This window comes from Gymnoscopelus microlampas (assembly GCF_963454915.1).
Source record: "Gymnoscopelus microlampas genome assembly, chromosome: 11".
Taxonomy (NCBI): Eukaryota; Metazoa; Chordata; class Actinopteri; order Myctophiformes; family Myctophidae; genus Gymnoscopelus; species Gymnoscopelus microlampas.
Genome location: NC_139948.1, coordinates 44,735,814 through 44,754,618, shown reverse-complemented (window position 1 = coordinate 44,754,618; position 18,805 = coordinate 44,735,814). Strand labels below are relative to the sequence as shown.

General features: G+C 42.3%; 1 protein-coding gene and 1 pseudogene across 5 annotated transcripts in view; one reads left to right on the top strand and one right to left on the bottom strand.

Moving 5' to 3' along the window:
* med15 (mediator complex subunit 15) overlaps nt 1-17,388 on the top strand; it is a 31,487-nt gene extending 14,099 nt beyond the window's left edge. For all 4 annotated transcript variants that reach the window (XM_084072596.1, XM_084072598.1, XM_084072597.1 and 1 more), the window contains 8 exons: nt 4,558-4,685; nt 6,356-6,490; nt 7,113-7,176; nt 12,531-12,597; nt 13,187-13,344; nt 14,293-14,459; nt 15,112-15,210; nt 16,309-17,388. In XM_084072596.1, coding sequence (XP_083928722.1) covers nt 4,558-4,685; nt 6,356-6,490; nt 7,113-7,176; nt 12,531-12,597; nt 13,187-13,344; nt 14,293-14,459; nt 15,112-15,210; nt 16,309-16,445 — 955 coding nt within the window. In that variant the 3' untranslated portion in view covers nt 16,446-17,388. The remainder of the gene's footprint in view (nt 1-4,557; nt 4,686-6,355; nt 6,491-7,112; nt 7,177-12,530; nt 12,598-13,186; nt 13,345-14,292; nt 14,460-15,111; nt 15,211-16,308) is intronic.
* On the bottom strand, nt 1,389-4,112 carry LOC311055728 (ATP-dependent RNA helicase SUPV3L1, mitochondrial-like; annotated as a pseudogene). The gene has a single exon. The product of its transcript is annotated as an ATP-dependent RNA helicase SUPV3L1, mitochondrial-like (transcript).
* Nucleotides 17,389-18,805: the final 1,417 nt, after the last annotated feature.

The following is an 18,805-nucleotide window of genomic DNA, read 5'->3' as shown; positions in this document are numbered from 1 at the left end:
TTTCATAATTATGACAACTGAGGGAAATTCATCATTAATGTAACATTGTTTACGTTGTCGCTGAGGCTACGACGTGGACCTCTGGCTATCAACAGCCCTGGGTACTGTGGATGGAGAGACCCCGTTCTCGTTATCAAAGGTACATAGGGCTGCGGAATGATGGATGGATCTAGCTATAATATTACAGTGACATCCATCTAAAACTACACACCCGCACAAGAGAGAAATTTAAAGTCGGTAAAGCACAGCTGCTTACAAAGCGACGCAAACCAGCTAGAGTTTATATTTCCTGCCATGTCATGAAAATAATCAGTGCCTAACGTGGACTTTGCCTGGAGGTTCCGACACAAACGCATAAAACCAGTGATAATGAAGTGGTATTTCCACTCACCAACATCCAAAACACACTGATAAATCAGTGCAGTTTAATCAACTTACTGTTGTAAGAGGACAAACTGCAGGGCCAACGTCGATGACCACTGGCCAGGCTACTCGACGAGGTGCGTCCTTCTCGGAATCGCGGGAAGAAGTTGTAGCCTAATATTACACTCCTCTTATCAAAAAACCCGAAAATGAACCTATATTGAAGCCAAAACCCTTAACTAATATAGTTGGTTTCACTATTTTGCTTAGCCTGTTATTATAGCATTTGTGTACGTGGGTGTTTATTTTTGTATAACTATAAGATATTTTATATATTTATTATTTATATTATGTATTCATTAGTACTGTATGAATTTGAATATTAAAAATAATAAAGCATCAAAATGTGAATGGTATAATAGAGGAAAACTGACAGCACTTGTTGATATGATCCTGTAATTGCTGAGATAGTGTCATTCCCATAAGGCCCATAAAACTCATGGTTTTCAATGTGAATACAATATGGGACACATTTTGTTCAATAGGCTTTTGGAACCACTGGATAACAACCGTTACAAAATTCTATTCCTCCTCTCATGGGACAGTCCAATGACAATGTGCATTGTCACTACTTTTTCTTCTTCCCTTTTATTATTGCAACCTCATGGTCGTCTTAACAAATCAGAGGTCAACAGTCTGTCCTTCACCAGGCAACTGGCGAGAGAACTGACAGTCCCTCTGCTCCATGTACCGTTTGGCCCCTGTTAGCCGAGTGCTTGCTGCCAGGTGGCGCTCTGCTGTGTCTGCGCGCCTGTGCTGGCTCAGTGGCGGACGCTTCGGTGTAGTGCTGCACAATTCTTGCTCAAATGTGAATCACGATTTTCCTCCATAAGAATTGAGATCACGATTCTCTTTTAAATATAAAAATATATTACATTTATATATATATATATTTTTTAAAAATCGCCATCATTTAGAAATGAGATTGCATAGGTGTCTGAATCGAGATCACGATCTTTTTGCGTTTAATTGTGCAGCACTACTTCGTTGGCTCTGATGAGGCGTGTGATGTTACGGACACCCTGTTGGATGATGACATCAAGTTCTCGTTGGATCTCCCGAACCAAGGCGGTGTCCGGAAACATGTCCATGAAACGATAGCTCATCCAGAGGTAAACGTCCAGTATATCATGAACAGCCTCTAGGTGGACTGGGTCTTTGATGTCTTGGGGCGGAGACATACAGTAGGCCAGCTGATATGTCGACAGACCCAGTCAAATATCATCTCGACTGAACTGACGGGCGAATTTCAGGAAAGACGTGCATACAAAGGGTTGTTTCTTGTCGATGGGCGCGGTACAAAACGCATAGCGTGACCTCAGGTCACTAAATCAGGTCACTAAATCTGCTAAATCAATCACCAGAAACTTAAAATCGTCAATGTTACACACAAAATAGAGACCATCCACCTGAGAGAGGCTGACAAATATGTCTATAAGGTTGGAGAGTGTTGCATCAGGCAGATGATGGGCAAACAACCCTATTTGTTAAGCAGTAGGATGGAGACTTGCAGTCTCTATGGGGTCCACTGTGTGGCTGAGGATTTTCTTCAGGAGGGGCAGATCATCTCTGTCCATTGTTGTTACCTCTCCTTTAAATATGGATGAGATCCTGCCTGCACGTCCAGCGATCTGCAGGGCCTGTGACGTGCTGATTGTTTCCATATGCTTTTCTCCCGCTTTATACTCCGGTTGAGGCCCATGCCAATGGCATCTGTTGCAACCAGGATCTTGCACGGGTCATCAGGGTCATTGAACTTCTTGGCCTGGGACAGCTTTGTGCCTGGTGGTAGGCTTCCATAGATTACAGCACATTCTAGCCCTCGGACCTCTATATGTCTACTGATTGAATAGATGTCATTTTTACTGAAGCAGACGATACAGTCTCCTTGTCTGAGGTTGTCTGTCTAGTGATTCCACAGCATGGTCCAAGATTGAGAATGGCGTTAAACGCTTGTAGGTATTAACCTCCTTCTCCTCCCCTGTGGAGAACATCAGCTCCCTGAGAAAGTTAATGGCAGCAGGTTCCCCACACACATGGATCTCCTCTGCACACAAGCAGCGCTCTCGTCCAGGCACAACCTCTGGAGGAGTCCCTGATCATCTGAATCTCATCGATTACAGCCACCTCATATGGAGTGGTGACACTACACGTCTCAATTGTACACGCCACATGATCAGCTGTTCTGCCTTCGGGGTCCACACGTGTCCTTTCCTCTCCCGTCACCAAATCACAAGGCACGCCAAGCCTCGTTGCTCTTCTCGAAGATCTCGTGAGCCAGTAGTTTTAGTGGACCACAGTAGACCCCACTCTTAGCAGCCAGTGGCATATACTGATGACATCAGCGACCTCCATATATGGGCATAAAAGGCACAAGGAAGCAATTATGGTAACTATTGGTGAATCTAAAGTTAAAGTGATGAACACGAGCGGTCGCCTGGGAATCTGAAAACTCCCGGTTTGATCCCTGCTCCTCCTCCTGTCCTTGAGCAAGCCACTGAACCCCTAACTGCTCCCCGGGCGCTGTTCAATGGCTGCTACTGCTTCTAATAGGATGGGTTTGAAAAAAAAACAGTTCCAACATTTTTCAAAGGTATTTCATAAATAAAATGAAAAAATTGAATTACCATAAATATATATTTTTTTAAAGTTTAAGAAGTAGGGAAAATAGCAGATATACAAGCTCACAGCGCGGCGCGAAGCCACTAAACTTGTGAACCTTAACCTGTATTGGAAGAGAGACGTAACTCTCTAGGGGCAGCAAGCAGGGTTGTTGGACTCTTAGGGCCCTACTGTGGGGCACAAAGCACACGGGGTGTGGCAACAGATTTTTGGCGTTTATGTGGCCGGAGAAGGGCGGTGTACCAGTTGTGTTTTGGTTGGAATGTTGTTAGTGGGTGTGGTAGGAGCTGGTGTTGAAACAACCCGTCGAATATCCTCTTGTTCCTTTGGCCAAGATGGCAACATAGGACGATTTCAGAATGAATCTAACTGGCCTCCAGGCTCAGGCCTGCTAGTTGGGTTTTAGACTTTTCTTTTTTCAATAAATGTTCAACGATAAATATTCACTTGTTTGTTTGTACCTTTTATTTGGAAATGCAAAGTTAAGAGTTACTTGTTCAATATCTTTTTTCTTTATAAGTAACTTTATACTTTTTGTAAATAATTTGCAATATTAGTCCCACATGTTAAGTGCAATATCCAGTGGTCAGTGTGTAATGCTTGTATTTAACTCATTGAGTGCCATTAACGTGTTTCACGTGTTTTTACCGCTATGGCTCAACGTGCCAATGACGTGTTTGACGTGTTTTTGGAAAAATAGTAAAAAAAACAAAACTTTTTTTTCTCTTTTTTTTTAAAACATGTTCAGAACCCAAGATATCATCATCTGAAGATTTGCAGCTCCATCCACTCCTTGTTTAACTTAGAACTGAAAAGGGCTGTATCTCACTTCCTAAGCACTTTTTGTTTTCTGTGAAAAAAACGCTGGCACTGGGACAACATCATTCTGAAATAATTCTGGCAATTCTGGCACTCAATGAGTTAATAGGGATGTGCATGACTGACCAAAATCAAAGTCGATAATACTACTGCTATTAAAAACACATATTCAAAAATGTCCATCCTAGGTTACAATAACAGCATTGCTTTAAACTGGTTTACAGAAATAAACAAAGACCGTAGCATGTGCATCGTTTACATTATTGTGACTAAACCATTAAGAAAACAAAAGCTTCAACAGTGAATTTATTCTGGTGGTATCCTCATGAATTTGTTCTTTGTATAGCCAAGCCAACTAGCCTTGTACATTTGCCTAACATGACTATGCTAATGCTGAAGAGAATACATATTTACACCCAATAATCGTTTTTATCCTCAAAAAACAATTATTAGAACATTCGATTATTCTGACCCATCCCTAGTATAAGACCTGGAACGCATCTGTGTCACTTTAGATTTCTTTGGCTATTCAAAAATAGCAGATATACAAGCTCATAGCGTGGCACCGAGTGCCGCGCTATGAACTTGTAGATCTGCTATTTTTGAAAAATCTTGAAGAAAATGTAAGATTTTTTTCCTAAAACTGTTTTCTTAATGGGTTAACAATTTTCTGAGTTTTTTTTTTGCCCTCAGTTCTGGCCCGACGCCTTCCCCAGGGGGGTTCCAGCCCAGCCCGTCTCCCCAGCCCTGCCCGAGTCCTGCCACTGCCCGCACGCCGCAGAACTACGGGGTTCCCTCGCCAGGACCTCTCAACACCCCAGGTCTGATCACTGTCTACTTTCTTTACTCCAGTATTCCCGTCCCTTCTCTGTGCTCATCTTATTATTTCCTGGTTACTGGGGTCTCACGGAAACAGAAGGCCGTGTGGACTGTGTGGACTCATCTTGGTTCACTTCGTCCTACATGACTATAGCCCGGCATGGCCAGTCCAGACTGATATCACTGCTGGAATCACAACTGATATCACAAATGGAACCAAATGGACCCTAACGGGTCCATTTGGTTCCATTTGTACACTCTCAGAGTTACATTAACATTGATTTTACAATATGAATTGGGGTCCCAGAGATAGAAATGCCATTAAATGGGGGTCCGTAGCCCTAATGCATGTCAAACTGGGGGGGGGGGGGGTCCTTAAATTAAAATAGTTGAGAATCACTGCTAGAGCCGTCTCTTTTGGGGGTCCCTGGCATATTTTTTCAAATGGGGGTCCGCGGGCTAATAAGTGTCAATTTTGGGGGTCCTTGACATGAAAAAGTTTGAGGACCACTGCTCTATTTGAATCCTTTCTCTCCTCATACGTACGTCATAAAGTACAACAGTGCAGAGACGGTTGTACTTTCTTTCTGTTGTTAAAGGGGTTGAAGGGAGTTAGGAACTAAACAAACACAGCCACTCCAGCAGTTCTTTTCCCCGACCACCAGGGGGTGACGCAGGCGGGACCTCCATAGAGTTAAGGGAGTTCCAAAATGGCCTTGCCCAAAATAAGTGGCTCTATGCGGATACAATTCGAGGAAATGCCCACCCCTACGGTTCTCTGAATTTTTATTTTTAAATAGGCTCTTTCATGATAAATTGACCACATAAATGAAGTTAAACAACTACATTCTACCCACACGCTATCTTAAAAGTAAATTCTGTGCCTCAAAAACGAAGTTTGAGAGCGTTTTAAAACCGAAAGTAAAACGTTCATACGGACACGGACGCGCACGGACGCGCACATGCGTGCGTTAATTTACGTCCCGGTAGTAAACATAGAACACATAAACATTAGGGAAAATACAGATTTCAGAAGGAGGACTGTGTTTCAATGGAGGAAAACACCCCAGCATCATTATATAGTGGCTGATAGAGGGGAAAAAATGCAAAATATATATATATATATATTTTTTACATTTAGGCTTAATGTTCCCTACAATCCCTTTAAACAAGTCTGTGTACTTTATATACTGTGTGTGTGTGTGTGTGTGTGTGTGTGTGTGTGTGTGTGTATGTGTGTGTGTGTGTGTATGTGTGTGTGTGTGTGTGTGTGTGTGTGTGTGTGTGTGTGTGTGTGTGTGCTTTTTGCAAACTTTACACTAGTGGTTCTCAAATTGGGGTCCGGGGACCCCTAGGGGTCCTTGGAGGGGTTCCAGGGGGCCCCCAGCTAAATATGTTACCGTGGCTATTTAAAAATACCAGATTTACAAGCTCGTAGCTAGTACATCTGCCATTTTTGAACATTTCTGAAAAATCTTGAAAGTGTTTTCAGATGGGGGGTAGGGGTCTGCGTGGTCAAATATACCGTATTGTCAATGTGGGGGTCCTTCCTTGGCATGAAAAGGTTTGAGAACCACTGCTCTACACAATGTAGAACTTAACTTGCATTTTGTTGAACTAAACTTACAGCACATTATTGGAACCCGTGTTGTGTTTGTGTTTGGTTGTGTAGGGAACCCCAGCTCAGTGATGAGTCCTGCTGGGCCCACGTCTCAGGAAGACCAGCAGTACATGGAGAAACTCAAACAGCTGTCCAAGTACATCGAACCCCTGCGGAGGATGATCAACAAGATAGACAAGAATGAAGGTACACTGCAAAGCAAAGCAAAGCAAAGTTTGTTGTTTACCCAGGGTGTCGGACTAAGCACGAAGCTTGTTTCCAGCCGGACCCTGCATGGAAGCCTTGCTCAAGGGCTATTCAGCGGTGATTCATGATCGATGTGATGAATTGGGGAATCGAACTAGGGACCTTCCGGTATCAAGGCCGCCCCTCTAACCACTAGGCCACCGCTGCCACCATGCAACAAACAGGAGTCTTGGTTTAACACTGGGAGTGTACAAAAGGAACAAAATGGACCCTTGGTTCCATTGGTACTCTCTCAGAGTTAAATTAACTGTGTAGACGGAGGATATCAAATGATGTCTCAAATTACATTTTCCACACACACACACACACACACACACACACACACACACACACACACACACCGCACACAAAAGAAAACTCATGAATCCCTGCAGTGTTAGGTCTGCGTTCATGTTTTTTTTCCTAAAACGCAGAAGGGCTTAAGTTATGACTCATGAAAAGGTATTATGTGTTCGTTGTGTTAGGAACTTTTTCCTGTGTGACACATCTGTGGTTAAAAGTTCCCCTGTTTTTCACAGATTTCTAACTAGTTTACTAACTAAAGTCTTTTGCGTGTTAACAGACAGGAAGAAAGACCTGAGCAAGATGAAGAGTCTTTTGAACATCCTTACAGACCCTAACACACGGTAAACACAGCATGCATTTGAAGTCTTTCAGCTTTTTTTAACCTCACATTTCTGGTAGATGTTGAGCTTTAACTTAGAAATGGGTGGTATGTTATTTTAACCCATTGAGACCTGAAGCCGATTCTACATGTCTCCTAAATCTCAACAGTATTCTGAAAAACGTATGTTTCTATATCAGTGGTGCTTAAACTTTTTCATGTGAAGGACCCCCAACATGATATGTATTTGGCCACGGACCCCCATCAAAATATTTTGTTCCAGGGACCCCCAGAAGCAAAGATTTGAGTTAAGATAGCCCAAAGTGTAAAATAATGCTTTTTAGCTCAAATCTAAAAATGACACAGTTCCAGGTCTTAATGGGTTAAGACTATAAAAAACAGAGCATGTGAGCGGAGCTGAGCGGGGGGGAAATGTCGCTATTCGCTCATGTTGACTCCCCTCCCCACTCCGTCGCTCACCTTGATTTGCGCAACGGTCGCTCCACGCTCCGCTCAGGCCCGTCTGCTCAGCAGCAAAAAAAAAAGGTATTTCGCTGCGTGTCAGAAACACTTTCTATTTGGGCACAAATGCATCCCATCAGTGTAAAGATGTAGGCAATTGTCTTTTTTAATAAGACAATTTTTTAAATAGACAATATTAACAAATAGTTAAAAAAAAGAAAATTGACCCAAAGACCAAGGAGATATGATTTTTCGAAGATCTAGACTCCTATCCACTTCCTTGTTGACTTAAAACTTAAAAATGTGGTATCTCGGCTCCTGAGTACTTTTTTTTTTTCATTGAAAAATCTCTGGCATGAATAATAATAGGCAGTGAAAATAATTCAGGCAGTGAATGTGTTAAATCCTGTGGGTTAATGATTAATCCATATGCAGCACGGACAACACAGCACACACGGACGCGTTTGACGCCGAAACACGTCCATGTGTGCTGTGTTGTCCGTGCTGCATATGAATTAAAAGTACCAGAAGGACTTCGGAGTGCCGGCTATTGCTTTATTTACTGTGAATCTTCGTGAGCCGTGCACCCGTAAACTGCATCATATACTGAGAGTGCTGGTTGTTATTTTCTATTAATGATTAATCACCAGGTTTGAGAGAGGGGGACTCGCATACTAGCGAGTATGGTTCGTTCAGCCAAAACCCCTCACTTGCGTTTCAAATTGTATCCTTTGACTGGCCGGTGAAATAACATAACTGACGCTAGGTATTTATTAACATACTTGTGTGTATTACGGAGAAATGTGAATGGAATCTTGATTAGGGACGTGCGTTGTGCACTTCTGGATTTCTTTGTGTCTGTCCGTGCGACTGGGCGTGCTCAAGGCACGTGGTGCAAGAATTTTTCAAAAATAGCAGATCTACAAGCTCATAGCGCGGCACTCGCCGCGCTATGAGCTCGTATATCTGCTATTTTTGAATAGCCTAAAGAAATCTAAAAGTGACACAGATGCGTTCCAGGTCTCAATGGGTTAAACAAGTCTAAAGTGACCTAATCTAATGATGGTGGATAGCCACCCTGGGCAAGACCTGGGATGTTGGTTGTCTAGGAAGTTGACAACCGGAAATGGTTGAATTTGGCGGAAGTACAGCCCAAGGAAATGACGTTGATGCTTTACAAATCTGTTAACATTCTCCGTGAATGAAACGAGTGTTGTGATTGGTCAAAAAATATAGTTTCCGGGGGAAACGGAAATCCTGTCCACTCAGGACTTCCTAGACACTCGCTGCTTTAGGTCGTGACCAGGCTCTTCTTTTCGCAGATGAGTGAGGCTGGGACCGAGGTTAGGCAATATGTGGCTTTATGTACAAAGCTGCAATGAGCAATATTAAATGGGCCAACACTGACACCTAGAGGGCGTTTCCTGATCTTTTATCAGACTTTTGGCAGTGGTAAATAGAGGTTACAGCTCTTGGATAGAAGGTGTATTTTTGCTACATAGCATCTTCAGACAATCCAGACAGATCTTTTTAATTATCGAAAATTGAGCCCACTGTGCATGAAAATGTTTTACTGTAAACGGTTCTGTAAATGGCTACTGCAAAGTTTCACTAGTTTGTTTGTTTATTGATACCTCCATTTTTTTTAACTCATTGGCTGCCAGCTTTTTTAATTTTTTCCTACAGTAGGCTGCCAGACTTTTTCAATGAGAAAAAAAAAGCACTTAGGAGCCGAGATACATCATTTTTAAGGTACAAGGAAGTGGATGGGAGTCTAAACCTTCGGTAAATCATATCTCCTTGGTCTTTGTGTTTTAAAAAAAAAGAAAAAAAAAAAACTTTTATTTTGAAAACATTTTTTTTTTGAAAGAACGCAGATCTGCGTCAATGGCAGCGAACGGGCTTTTGCGCAAATGAACGCAGATCTGCGTTCTTGGCAGCCAATGTGTTAATATAGAATTTCTGAATAGACTGTTGTCACAGGCAAACTATTGGGTATATATATATAATGTGAGTTCTTCAGTTGACAGTTATTACAGGCAACAACTGAGGACAAGCCACATTTGCAATCTTTAATGTATTATTTTAGGTAGGTGAAAGTCCAATAAGCACGAATGTGGAATGCCCTATTAACAGTCATAAAAAAGGGTGACTCTGAGTCCTTACCCTCATTCAAAACCACTCTAAAAAGAGCACCTACAGATGGCTGCAATTTGCAACTGGCCCCCGTAAAAGGTCTCATCACTTATCACCGGAAATGAAGTTTGAGTAGCTATGGTTGCCATCACTGCTGTCCTGACATCATGAGCAACTCCATACTTGAGTGTGGTTGATCCAAAGCTCCATATATGGAGCGGGTGGTGGAGATCTCTAGTGCTGACATCATGCTTATGTGAAACTCCATGTATGGGTATAGCTGACTCATCGTGACATCAGGGAGACGTCACGAGCATCCAGCCAAGCATTATTATTATATAAAGGGTTGCAGTCACGCCATGAGATCAGATCCTATCAGCGTTAGCCTGAATATCCCACTATATCCAAGACCTAGAACCTTCAAGACCATCTCGAAGTCTGGATTAGAGACGCATGATTTTCAAGGATTTATGTATGTATTTTTTTACTTAAAGAAGCTTTAAATAACTAGACGTTTGCACCTACGTTGTGCCACCAATCCGACCGATATGTCTTGAGTCATGGTGTCGGGGGGCTTTGTCAGACCGCTGTCACCCCTGCAAAAGAATAAATATGTGCAGACCAGTCGAGTGCTCCAGTACTTTATTTGGTTAGTCTCTCCTGCAGTGTCCAGGTATTATTCTCTCTTAGCGTCACCTTCTTAAACTAATGGCCTACTTCATTTTCTGAGGAAATGTATATTTTTGCCCAAGTCACCTCATGACACTGGCCACCTCTGGTAAAATCTTCTAATTGAAAAGGATCATGCTGTTCCTTCCCCTTTTAGTATAATGGCCTATCTCCCTACTGTGACTTGGGCTAAAATAGGCTTCTTGTTTTGCCTAAGTCACATGTTTTTGTGACTTAGGCCAAACACATGGCCGAAGTCTGGAGTAAATCAGTAAATCATTTGGCCTAAATCAGGTTTAATCCTATTTCAAACCTATTTAAATCTTATGTTACATAACTGACAGACAGTGTTGTCTTTATGTTAATAGTCATAATTTGTTATTAACGTTTTGGGTGAAATGATTAAGAAATATCCTATAATTTTGTTTTGGATCAGCTTTAAATTTTTTCTGAAACACTTACAAAACTTACTTAGGCCATTAGAAGCTGACTTTATTCAAGTTATCCCTGTTGAGCACCAACAAGCCCTTATACCGTCAACTGACCGTCGGCTGAAGCCATAGACTGTATAAATGAGATGGACAAACCCCCTCCGCTGCTTTCTACAGACCGAAAATGAATCCTTTGCTGCAGACTGTGGCTCCGCCATCTTTCACTACGCGTCAGAATGAGTTCAGACCATTATTGGTTGGGTAACTTGTCAATCAAGAGCGGGGGGCGGGGAATGAATGCTATTGGTTGTGTAGCGTGTCAATCAAATCATCCCGCCCCTCCTAGAGAATAGCCTACTTTATCGTCAATTTTATAATAAATAGAACCATAATTTAGCAAAACGCATATCCTGATGATTGAAAGGAGACTTTAAACTAGCGACTGGAAGCATATAGAATTTATGACAATTTTTATTACAGTAAGAAAATCGAGTCTGAAAGTTGGTAAAAACCCATCGGCTTGCGTTAAAATAAATTCTTTCTGAACTCACAGGTCGGCACGGGTGAAACAGCGCCTCTCGCTGGACATTTACTAAACATCCGGGTTGGCCTCATAGTAAATATCTCAGCCTTGCCCCTTGGCTGAAGCGCGTTAGACTTCTCTTTGTACCCGTCTGTCTGTGTCCCTTTTATACCCATATATGGAGATCCCTGATGTCATTAGTAATATGCCCATTGCCCATACCCTGTATATTAGTATTCCCATATATGGGCATATTGGTTGTATCTGCGATTCTTGACAACTGGATATTCATATATGGGCGGATCGGCGGTTCTGGACAACTGCATATCCGATCAACTCAGTGATGGGCACTGCACTGCCTCGACTCCTTGCCGATGTTAGAGCTGAGTTTTAGGCCAATGCTAATATACTAGAAGTTTTGGGCCCTCACGTTACGCTACGCAGCCCTCACAGCTACGTCGCACCGCCAATCCTACTGATATGCCCATTTATGGAGATCTCTGCATCTGTCAATCCCTGTCCCTTTTATGCCATGACGACACATTGAGGTTAGACGACACACTCCATATTTGGGCGTAGCTGCATTGGGAACTATATAATATGGTTATGGCTGAGTCATGCTGACATGAGTGAGTGTGATGTCACCTCCCTTTAAGGGAGGACCGGTAGAAGGAAGAGGAAGAAAATGAAAAATATGAAGAAATAAATTGGAACATATGAAGGTCTGTCAGCAGAACAGACCATAATCATCCTATCCTACATTAAAATGGGCTTAAAGGAGTAATTCACTCAATGGAGACAATTTGAGTCTCCTACCGGAGAAACCGCCGGTCACCAAATTATTGGCTTAGGAATGCGATAAAAACAAAAATATCTTCATGAATGCAGAGCTTCATCGGGTGTGTAATTGATAGAAAATAAGTAATTCTTTGGGGTGAACTACTGCTTTAAGCCAATTTTAATATAAATTAGGACGATTATGGTCTGTTCTGCTGACCTTCATGTGTCCTCATTTATTTTTTCATATCTTTAATTTTCGTCCTCTTTCTTCTTTCTCAAAATGTAGCACCCCGACTCACTGCTGCATGCATGTTTTGTCATGACATGAATGCATCCTCTCAGATCTGCATTAACGATCTTCTCCCTAACCTGTAGATGTCCTCTGAAGACCCTCCAGAAGTGTGAGATAGCTCTGGAGAAACTGAAGAACGACATGGCCGTGGTGAGATGACGTTTGCTTCGGTTGTATCTGATATTCACCAAATGAATAAAAAGATAAGACCTATATGACAGCTGGTTGGTGGCAGATTCGCGACTGGATTGGATCCATTGCCTTAGTTGAAGATGATTATTAATATAATATAATGTGTCTGTTTTATTGTGTGTATGATTACTGCGGTGTTTGGTGAAATTGACAAACTACTATAGAGTACACAAAGGACATTATTCTACATGAGTATCATACTGGCATACGATAATTGATATGTACGTTTTGCTTTGTCAACATTGTATTACTCATATAGCTAATTAAAATGGCTCCATGTAGGAGGAGTGTTTAATTACACTTTAACCCATTAAGACCTGGAACGCATCTGTGTCACTTTAGATTTCTTTGGCTATTCAAAAATAGCAGATATACAAGCTCACAGTGCGGCACCGAGTGCAGCGCTGTGAGCTTGTAGATCTGCTATTTTTGAAAGATCTAGAAATTAATTAATAGATTTTTTTTTCAAAAAAACTGTTATGTTGTGATTTTGCTAGTCTATCTTTTAGCTAAATCAAATCCAACTCAGTGTTTTTGTGTTCTCCAGCCCACCCCCCCTCCTCCCCCAGTGCCCACCAAGCAGCAGTACCTGTGTCAGCCTCTCCTGGATGCTGTGATGGCCAACATCCGCTCTCCAGTCTTCAACCACTCCCTGTACAGAACCTTCTCACCGGCCATGACGGCCATCCACGGGCCTCCTATCACGTAAGTAACTACTGGACAGCGTTCACAAAATGTCGCATACTTGGTCCCCCATGTTTTTTTTTTGTTTTGTTTTTTTTCTCTACATTTTTATCCCACGATTTTGTAACCCCTACTTTTTCACCCTGGTGCCAATGCCTAAGCGTGTAATCCTGGGCACTACCTTCCCTCTGCCAACCTAGGGAGGCCAGGGCCGAGCTCATGCCTCCTTCAATGCATGAGAGCCAACTGACCTTCTTGTCACCTGACAGGGGAGAGTTTCCCTGGTTGGACGTAGCGTGTGGAAGGAACACGTTATTCCAACCAGTTCCCTTCCCCTCCATCAGGCGCCCCAGCTGGCCAGGGGGAGGCAGTATAGTGACCAGGATTACTGCATGTTTTTTGTGAGGGTACCTACCCTAGGAGACACGGGGAGAACATGCAAACTCCACACAGAAAGGCCCTCTCGCCAACCCCACCTAGGGTGTGGGCACTGATGACGCGGAGGAGAGAACACGCCCCCAGCACCCACAGCGTCCCCTGCGGGAATCGAACCCAGGACCTTCTAGCTGTGAGGCGACAGCGGTACCGACTGCGCCACCGTGCCCCCGAAGACACAAAATGTCGCATACTTGGTCCCCCATGGTTATCTTATTCCATTGTTCTTGTGAGAGACATGTAGACCTGTACATGTCCATTGTGTTTGTGGCTTCCAGGGCAGTGGTTCCCAAATAGTGGGTCGGGACCCATGTTTGGGTCGTGGACCAATTTTTATGGGTCGCGAGTGAATATCCCCTTTTTTGGTTTCCTACATTTAAATGTTTTTATTTTATTATTTTTTATTTAAAAAGGTTCCATTGGAACTATTGTTGGATTATTGTAAAAAATGTTGTAAGAGCATTGTGGGTTAGATTGTGTACTCCACACCATAAATTAATAAAGATCGCCTCTCTCTTTCTCTCTCGCGCTTAGGGGTCCCAGTATCGCTGGGCGAAAGAGGAAGCATGACGACGATGAGCGTCAGACCATCCCCAACATCCTGCAGGGCGAGGTGGCTCGCCTGGACGTCAGGTTCCTGGTCAACCTGGATCCTTCGTACTGCAGCAACAATGGCACCGTTCACCTCGTCTGTAAACTGGGTACGCAGCGCAGGCGCCGACAGCAGTGGCAATAAATATCACCATGTCGTCCCATTGCTGGGCAGAGGTCTCCAGCAGTGTTGATTTCGTCGACTAAAACTATGACGAGAAATGTTCGTCGACTACCTAAAACTAAATAAAAACTAAGCTATGATGACTAAAACTAAGACTAAATATATTGACAATTTCGTCAACAAATACAAACTAGACTAAAATGTTAGGGAGGGACTTGTAGAGAAGAGATCCAGTAGAACTAAAAGACAAGTCATATGCTTGGTTGCGCTCAGGTGTTGAGCTCTGAAAATAGCAGATCTACAAGCTCACAAGCGCAACACATTGTGAGCTTGTAGATCTGCTATTTTCAGCATGCAGCCAGGTGTATAATCAGCCATTACAACGCCATCAAGGTCCGCCAAAATACAATTTAGTCGACTAAATCACTTGTAGATTTAGTCGCCTATAATCTTATGATATTCAGTCAACTGAAACTAGACTAACAGTAAAACATTTCAGATGACTAAAATATGACTAAAACTAAATGGAATTTGATTCAAAAGACTATGACTAAAACTGAATCGAAATTAGCCGTTAAAATCGACACTAGTCTCCAGTCTGTTTTAACACTGTTCTTGTTCTCTTGTCTGTGTCTCAGATGATAAGAACCTTCCCAGTGTTCCTCCGCTGCAGCTGAGCGTTCCTGCTGACTACCCCGACCAGAGTCCCTACTGGGCGGACGATGGGGAACAATATGGTGAGGAGTTCAAACCACCCTGTCCTCCTCCGCTCATTAGCAAATTAGTTTAAGTCTGTGTCCCTTTTTTATTAAAAGAAAAAAAAGGGGGGGGATAATCGCCATTGTTGACTGTTCTGTATTTGAAGCACACATGAATACGTCTCCTAAAATACTAACGGATGTTAAAGGAAATTTCCCTTTCAAACATGTTTGTGGTCAATTTAACGTGTACTGGGGATTTTGTGAGCACCCCAGACAGTTTTTAACACATCGGGTGCCAGAGGTTTATTAAAATATTGTACGTTCAGTGCCTGCTATTCTTCCATCCACTTACGTTGATACGTTTCGTGCTGTAGAAGCCCCGACGCGGAAGTGCAGGTAAACAAAGCGTGCGTGCGAGACGGTGGAGGGTCCCGACTAACGCCTGGAACAATAATATTTCTAACGCGATCCTCCATTGCAGAGTGATCGCCGATCGACAACGGCTCACTTCCACCACGTTAAAAAGAAATGGGAGATATTAAGCTTTTAGTCAAGGAGTTAACGTTGGAGAGGCCGACCGGAAGGATTTTTGACATGGGATCCACATCCGGTCTCTCCTTCTCAGATACTCCTTGGATGATCCCAAGATTTCGTTAGAGGCGCTCTAACGCAGGGGTCTTCAACGTTTTCAGGCCAAGGACCCCCTGGCTGAGAGAGAGATGAAGCAGGGACCCCCTACTCTATATTGTATAAAATTGTGTTTAAGATTAAACTTTTTTTTTTACTTGGTCTGCTATTTTTTCCCTCTACACCTATAGCCTCTTTACCAAAAATAGCCGATCTACAAGCTCTCAACGCCTCGCAGCGCGAGGCGTTGAGAGCTTGTAGATCTGCTATTTTCGGCTAATGTTCCTCTCAGAAAAGGAATTTTAGGGTTCAAGTGGTTAATGTAAAAAAAACGAAATCCTATCACACAAAGATTTGGCGGACCCCCTATTGTAGCTCTGAGGACCCCCTAGGGGTCCCGGACCCCTTGTTGAAGACCAAAATATGACCGCATTTTATACCAAGAGGTTTAAATAAAGTCGTGTCTGTAAATGTTGACGGTCTTATGTTGAACTTCTTCCTGCCCAGGTGCCAACAGCTTCCTGCAGACCGTTCACAAGAACATGACGTCCAAGCTGCTCCAGCTCCCAGACAAACATTCAGTCACTGAACTGCTCAACACCTGGGCTCAGAGTGTCCGACAGGCCTGCCTCTCTGCAGCGTAGACTACACGACTACCGCTAAACCTATGCTGAAAACTACCGCTAAACTACCACACGCCTGGTAAAAAAACAAAAGCCCAACCAAGACTGACAGTGACATTCTGTGGGAATACAAATACCCCCCAAAACAAATAGACGTTTTTGTTACTTTCGAAAAATCCAATACGTAGTGTCCTCCCTGGTGAAATGTAAATCATGGCTCAGTTCAGCATGTTGCTTTGATTTTTTTTTTTTAAGAAGAGAAATCAATGCTTTCATATGGGTGCGTTATCTCTGCGGGTCTGGACATCGAAGTGCTGCTGGGCACAATACATGAACTAAACCTTTATTTCTGTGTACATACAGATACCCAGTATGCAATCTGGAATGAACCATTATTACAAATATGCCTTTATCATCTCTCTGCTTAGGGAAGACCACCTCTATTAGGGTGGGACTCCAGTTCTAAAAATTATGGCAAGTTCCAGCTTTGGAACTTAAACATGCATCGCCAGCCCCACAACAACAACAAGGTCTCAAAGTAGGTGATAGATCAACAATCAAATGTGAATAATATGCACTCTATGAATTTTTATTATGCCCATAGAATGTTGAGTCAACAACAACACTACACATAAAAAAAAAACTGTTGAAAGGTTACATTCAGTAGACTTTTACCTTCGCAAAACATGCACACATTTCATTAATGCTTCATTCAAATGTTTATTGAAAAGACGTGAGGTAAGGATGGGATGGAATGGAAATCTAGTTTGATATGTAATTTTTATTTTCTACCACAAGGGGGAGTGCTGTTGCACTGTAATGTGAAATGAAAGGATTGACGTGGGTTTGTTGTACGTACCGAGGAAGGGAAATGTTTGTACTCTGCTGTCCAGAGCGTTGAAATGTGTATAGAAATCTGTCTTTTTTTAAATACTTTGAATAAATATTATTCTGTTCATCTGCACCATCCATGGTTACATTTATTTAACAGCATGAACACTAAATCATTGGTTCTCCAAATGGGGTCCGGGGAACCCCAGGGGTACTTGAGGGGATACCAGGGGGTCCCCAGCTAAATGATTTATAGGATCTATAGCACCCTTATGGGTCTGTAACTCTGAGAGTGTACAAATGGAACCAAATTAACATCGATTTTACAATATGAATTGGGGTCCCAGAGATAGAAATGCCATTAAATGGGGGTCCGTAGCCTAATGCATGTCAAACTGGGGGGGTCCTTAAATTACAATGATTGAGAATCACTGCTAGAGCCGTAAAAATCTTCTCTTATGGGAGTCCCTGGCTTATCTTTTCAAATGGGGGTCCGTGGGCTAATAAGTGTCAATTTGGGGGTCCTTGACATGAAAAAGTTTGAGAGACACTGCACTAAATGAAACTAAATACCACATTTGTTTTATAAACTGCATATGAATGCTAACCGTTTTAAATTGTTCAAAATATGTGGGCAATAGACAGGTCTAACACTGCACTGTGCCTTTGTCTGTCAATATTATTCTAGTGCTCCTATTTACATGTTTTATTTTTAATCTGAGTGCTTTTATTTTCATGTGAATTATGTATATTGGATTATTATATATGGCGGCATTTGTGAAGTTGATACATTGTAATGAGTAACAACAATACAGAAACGACTCAATTATCAATGAATTGACTCAAAACATAAAGATAAACAGTTAAATAAAGGTACAGTTGTTAACAGAAATAAAAATAACTGCTAGACAAGTTATTTTATTACAACACAAAATGTACAGTATACAATACACATGAGCCCTATGGCAAACCACTATCTAATTCAAATTGGTATTAAAGCAGCGGTTTTCAACCAGTGGTCCGGGGACCACCAGTGGTCCTTGAGGGGGTTCCAGCCAGGGGGTCCCCAGACAAATTAATAGTTGGTAACCAAATTGACCCTTGTGTGTCTGATTGATTGATTGATGTACTTTATTTAGTAAGACATGAGAACAGTACATGGCAGTACATGGAAGTACAAATTCGCAATACAAGGTCTACTAAACTGGATAGCTCATTAAGCACTTAGCTTGTTTAAGATGAGATCCCCATGCACACAAATCATGTTGACATATAAGAGACAGACAGATATACACACTACTATACAGAATGTCATACAATCAGTTTACAGGTTACTGGTATGAAGTATGAAGGGTGAAAAATATGTACAAAAAAGAAAGAGAGGGGGGGGGGGGTAGGTTAAACTCTAGGTAGGTCTAACTCTGAGAGTGTACACTCAGAGTTAAATTAACACTGATAATGATACTACAGTGTAGATTGGGACCCCCAAGGAATCAAAATGGTTGAGTCCCTGGCATATCTTTTCAAATGGGGGTCCCTGGGCTAATATG